The 6547-nt window shown below is 32.9% G+C and overlaps 1 protein-coding gene across 1 annotated transcript; it reads right to left on the bottom strand.

Moving 5' to 3' along the window:
* Window positions 1–4485: 4485 nt before the first annotated feature.
* LOC120633095 (ras-related protein Rap-2c) lies at window positions 4486–6091 on the bottom strand. Its single transcript, XM_039903207.1, has one exon. It carries the CDS (start codon window positions 5757–5759, stop codon window positions 5214–5216), a length of 546 nt encoding a protein of 181 aa, XP_039759141.1. The 5' UTR covers window positions 5760–6091; the 3' UTR covers window positions 4486–5213.
* Window positions 6092–6547: the final 456 nt, after the last annotated feature.

Raw genomic sequence — 6547 nt, 5'->3', positions numbered from 1 at the left:
TTCAATATTATGATATTATGTTAAATTACTAAATTTAAATTAATTAAGTTTTAATTGTAAAAATATAAAAAAATAAAAAGTGTAAAAATATTAAAATAAACCCTCAGTAGTTTGTGTTTTGTCTGTTACGTGGTATTCGTTTGATGTCTTATCAAAAGACAAAATTATTAAGTCACCATCAAAATTGTTTCAATTAATTATTCATCCAGGTTTCTGGACTTCCTAGCATTTTTTTTGTAGCTAGTAGAATTTTCTAAACAAATGTTTATTTTACAGAACACACAGATAAATTGAATATAAAATATTATACTAATTTTGTAAGAAAGAAAATTAAGAAAAATGGGTTATTTTAACATTGGTTTGGAATAAACATACCACAATGGCATATAAGCCGTCAGCGTTAGTAAATTGGCCTTATCTGGGCCGCTAACGGCACCTAAACAGTAGTAGCGTTGAAACGACTAAGCTAACCAAACGATAACCTTGACTGTTGTACTTACTGCTTCCCTAGTTATGCTAAATTCTTGTAAAAAGTCTACTTAGTTTTTAGTACTAGAAAAGCTTTGTATTGGATAGACGAAAATTAATTTTTTTGGCAAATTTGCACAAAACTTAGTAATGCATAGTTAATGTAATATTTAACATTAGATTTATTATAATTTGCCATGTTATTAAGTTAGTAGGTAAGAAAATGGCAATTATGTATCCAAATAAGCCGGCTCCCCTTTTATAACATTGGAAAATTGCGCTGAATTTGTATAAAGCTTTCAATGATTACAACCTTTCAGGTGGCCATTCCAGGATCGTGAATGAGGACAAAATATAGCGGTTACGTGATAATGGGAAAGTTTACTTTGGGAGCAAAACCGAAATAGCTCGGGACGAATTGCGAGGTCGGTAGGTAGCCTACAAGTATAATGTAGGTTATTTTATTATTATATATGGGTTGATCTAAGGTAAATTATTATACAAAGCCATTGCAGCATAGTGCATGATGTAGTGTTGTAAATAATAGTGCAGCTTTTAAGAGTTTAAGAGTGTGATGTAGCTATAAAAGAGGCAGTTAATGAACTATAGTGTACGTAACATAATGGAGAAAATAACGGGAATTCAAGAAATAATCATTAACAAGTTAACAAGATTTGGGGAACTAAAGTGGATGCGCCGTAAGCCTTCAAAGTACTTTTTGTTTATAAGCGCGTTTTACTAGTACTTTCGGTACCAAAAACTGTTTAATAGAACATCTCGGCCGTTGCCTTATTAGAAGGGAAAATCAAATCAGACTTTGTAATGATTGTCTATTAATTTACAGCAATAATGCGCGTGCTAAGTGTTGTATGGGCAATGGTTGCGCGCACCGCCACGGTCTAGCAGATTCTTCACGCTACGTATCATGAGTTGGACATTTAGAAATAGCCAACTATTTGGACAAATAAGGGCGGCATATTATCTGAAGTCCTTGTTATACAATGTAAATTAAGCTTCATTTGAGATAATACGCGGCAGTCAGGTACATAATGCAGTCTTTAGCTAGTTAGCTTCTCCTGAGGATGCTCCGGTATCAAAGCAATTGAGAAAGAAATGTAGGGTATGAATACTTCATGTAAACAGTTAAATGAGTTTAACGTGTGCTTTTACCATAGAGTCGTATTTATAAAGAGAGTATTCCGTTATTTTTACGAAAAGTATTGAGTACTTCCCAACGCGATTTAAATACAAAGGAGAGATTTTAGATAAAGAAACGTTAATTTTGAAAAGGATAGCTCTATTACTAGTCTATAGTATCATGATAACGTAATATGCAAGTTCGCAGTTGTAGTTTAATCGAGTATTGAACTTTATCTATATTTGGGACCAGGACATAACAAAAAAAATTACCGCACATTGACTGAGCAAAGCATTATTCGTACAATATATTATATAAAATACAATTATATGTTTTATATTCGTACATGCCTCTACTGCTCCCTCAATGAGAAATTAATATTATTTATTCAATGAATTAACATATATTATTGAAATATATATGCAATATAGAAATTGATTTTCTATATATATTGGTTCAATGTAGTATTATTTATGACTCACAGAAATATTTTATGAATTAATTCTGTTGAAAAAAAGAACTAGGTTTTTAATGTCATGGGTTTATTAGAAATGCTGACTCAATATCTTACAAATTATTTTCAACATATTAAAGTGGCTTTCAATGACACACGATGTTTTACCTATTTACTAGCAGGAATTTCCCTAAGACATAAAAATTAAAAAGGTTAAAATGTTTCTACACTTGACTGAGTAATTAGCTATATTAGACAATTTTTTGTTTCTATGTTTAGTTGCTTTACAGAACCTAAGTACCTCCTCTCAAACAATTCTCAGACCATCATTAAATTCGACATACCTACCACAAAACTAAGTTTTAGCATACTTCACTAAAACCTGCTTCCCTAAAAAGGATATGGATGCAACTCTGTTGTAGACAACTCTATTAAACTGAATACTTTTGAGTGTTGAACATAGTGAAAAAGGTACTTTACCACTATCAATTTTGTTTAATTTGCAGATTTGTGTACAACAAAATCTGCATGATAGTCTACTGACTGCAAAAATGACACAACTACTCAATTTCTTGATGAGCTGGGTAATCATCAGACTGATAGTCTGCCGTAAGTTATAATGCTATGTATAACAATGGCATCTCTCGTCTCGTCTCGTCTGAACAAATATTCATAACATAAAGCTAACAACAACTGTTTTTAAACAAACATACAGACCAAACCCTACTTTTACTGTGGGGGTTGGAAATCAATAACATAATAAACATTCATACCTGAATAATACCTACTTGTTTTCTTACTGTACTGAGTATGATTAAATGTGTTGTGAATTTTCTAATAAACAAAGAAAACATTGAAGTCTGCATCCATATAGTCCAGTAGTATGAAACTAAAAAGATAAGTAAGTTCTGTTAAAATTATCTAGAACAGTATGACACAATACTCTGCCGGTCATATTGTAAGCAGATATGTAGTTCCCTGCAGAGCATATTTTGGCTGGCAAATTTTTTCAGATAAATTGTTTTTGGATCTATGTAAAGTATCAAGAGTACCTACACTGTACTAAGTATTTAAGCATATTAGTTGTGTTTTATGGAAACAATATGAAATTTTTTTTCAAGTGTTGATGTACAACTCTTATGGAGTAATATCTTCCTATAGTTAGATAAATATTAAATCAAAGATAGATTTTAATGAAATAAAATAAATTAAAAATTAATAAAATATATAAGGAGAATTTCTTATGATCGATCACCTATGTGTCAGCGACCTTGTACAGAACTTATTTATTATTATTTTAACTATATTAAATCCACTACGCATTTTTAAGCTTAGCCAGTTATTATGTAAAATAATTAGTTTAAATCAATATTTGCTGAGCGGTTTCCAAAATATAAGCAACTAAAGTTTTACTGGTGTTGTAGTGAGTAAACTCAAATTAAATATATTGGGTCTAAAAGATTGTAATTAAACTCTAAATGAACAAGAAAATAACTGACAAAGGCAATATTAACCTTACTCTCAGGGTAGGTATGTTATTTTAGTGTACCTCAATATTCCATTACTTGAAGCCTAATTCAATGTTTAATTTTAGTTTTAATTATTCATTAAATGTATTCAGAACCAATACATGTTTTGTATTTTATACATCAGAAGCCCAACACTTATGAGATTTTTTCTTAAACAATTGCTGTTTATATTAGGCTTTTGATTCATACAAGTTATTGTTGTGCAATTTGGAAAAGAATAGCAGACAAGAAGATAAGCCAAAACATTTACAGCTCTTTTGTCATTGTGGGCATGATTAAAATGTTATAAGTTGTTGATAAAGGTTTGAATGAAAAGGCAAAATTATGTTGAATTTAATTAAATCATAAATTCATCCTCAGCCTATTGGCCTCTTCTTTTAGGATAGGGGGTTCTAGAGCAAAGACCAAAAACACTGCTCTAATAAGGATTAGCAAGCTATTGAACCATACTGAGTGGGTAGTAAATCATTTCAACTCCAAAAATCTAGAGTTTCTTTAACTAAAAAGCAAAGCAAATAAATATATTATATAAACTGAGGTACTCTACACAAATTAAATCAATCAAATAAAATTGTTACCTTGTGCCAATACACTCTTTAGTTTTATTTGAAATTTAGTACATTGAATTTCACAGATTATTTGAACAGCAGTTGTTAAAGAATCACATTACTAGAATATGCTCTTATTCACATGTATTAAAATAGTATGAATACAGTGAAAATTACAACAATTGAAATTATGCTGCATGTTCAAATGTACTCAGATTTCATAGTATTGTTTATAAATATGGATGCAAAAGTGGTTAGAGTACATAATGTAACAATTTTAATTATGATGTGTTTAATGAAATGTTAACTGACATGGTTACCTTGGTTTCTGATGAATAAAACTTCCTGTTAATCTCCCACTTAAAACTTTTATTATAGATACTTTGTTATAGGTATTATCACAAATCCTGGTAGACTTTAAAACACAATCACGCAACCGACAATTCTGTCTGTATTTCCTTGATTACTGATTCTCATATAAACATAATTTACACAATAAAACACAATCTGCTTGACTTAGGTGTAAAACTCTTACTCATCGCACTTCACTCTACACAATCATATAAGATTATTGCATATTTGGATGGCTTTTTTATTCTCTAAACCTTCCTAGTCCTTTCACATCATTAATCTCATGAAAATATATACAAAGTTTACTAATATTACTTTACATTATATATGTTACTGTTGTTGATATAAAACCTGATACAGCTTTTGATTCATCGTCAACATTCAAGACTGAAATTAACTTAATCATGATGATCTTTATAAGTAGCTAAAGATAACATGTTCCTGTATGAAATGATATTCTTTTGTTCTGTAATAACTGTTACTGCGGGAGTATCTACCAGTACTAAAGTATGAAAATATAAGATAAAGCACCTCGATTGGACAATGGTATGTATCAAAGATATTAACAACGTGATATGACGCGCGTATAGCCGCCGAGGGTCCAGCATACACGGCCGGCGCGCCCCCGACCCGCTGGAGCGGCGGCCGCCGTCGCCGAGGCGGGCTCACTCCCTCCTCGCCCTTGCAGTCTTACGAGAAATAAATGCCACATTACACACTAAATATTAAAGCACTGTACAACAACAATAAGTTTTCTTTTCCTTTTCGGGACTAACGTTCATTTCGCGCACAATTTCCGCGAACATTTCGTTGACGTTGGTACGGCTCTTGGCGGAGGCCTCTACGAACGGGCAGCCCCACATCTGCGCGAGCGCCGAGCCCTCCGCCTGCGAGACCTCTCGCTGGTGCTCCAAGTCGGCCTTGTTACCTACCAGGAGGATGGGCACGCGCTCCGATCCTTTCACACGCGTTATCAATTCCTTCATTGGTTTTATATCTTGGAACGTTTGATGGTTTGTTAATGAATATACTACTACGAATCCTTGGCCGTTCTTTATATACAAATCCCGCATAGACGCAAATTGTTCTGTGCCGGCGGTATCCAATATTTCTAAAACACACGGGGAATTATCCACTTCTATTTCTTTCCTATAGAAGTCTTCTATGGTGGGGTCATATTTTTCCATAAAACATCCGGACACAAACTGAACAGTAAGAGCACTCTTCCCGACCCCACCCGAACCCAGCACCACCACTTTGAATTCGCGCATTATTGTGCTGTTCAAATCACTCTTGCCAGTCTTCTACAAACGTTTCGGAAACGTATTCTCACTTTGTGCTATAAAAATGTCATTGCTATGTTGGTTTATGACTCACTCGGATGCGATCACTGAGGAACGTTCACATAAAGTAAAGATAACTAAATCATAAACAGCGACGCCATTTTAGTTAGATGAGTGGCAAAACAACTTTGATTGCATCGCGGGGCTCTTCTATTCACTTCACACTCAATAGTACAAACGCGGAAGAAACGTCTATCCAACTGACTCGCTCTTTGCTGGATTTGATACACCAGCAGCAGGTTGGTCAATGCACTCTATTGCAATAGTTTGATTGGAGAATGGGAGTTGTGTTCACCGGATGTCAGTGTTGCATGACAAGTTTATCTTTTACCTCAAATTTAAATAAAAACATTACACTGTAACAAAAAATATGAAATTACATAAACAGAATCTGATAATTAATGTTTACTAATCACGTTCATAAAAAAATATTGCACCCACATACTGGTGCAATCGTGTAAAAGAATATCTAAGTTTTACTTCAACGTAATAATTCACGAGCCAATTTTTTTTTAAAGAACTTACTCGTAGTCAAATAAAGTATAGTAATAAACTTTTTTAAATTAAAGGAGATTAAAAGCTTTCACTATACTAGTTTTCACTAACGGCTTTCCTTGCGTTGCCTTTTCTTAAAGTTTTTTTTCTTTTTTACTAGGTCGTAAGATTAAAGATTTAAAAGTTCTGTTACAACCTAACAACAGCTTTAAAATGGCTAA

This window comes from Pararge aegeria, chromosome 2 (assembly GCF_905163445.1).
Source record: "Pararge aegeria chromosome 2, ilParAegt1.1, whole genome shotgun sequence".
Classification (NCBI taxonomy): Eukaryota; Metazoa; Arthropoda; class Insecta; order Lepidoptera; family Nymphalidae; genus Pararge; species Pararge aegeria.
The sequence above is the reverse complement of the archived record's forward strand: the minus strand, read 5'-3'. Positions and strand labels throughout refer to the sequence as shown.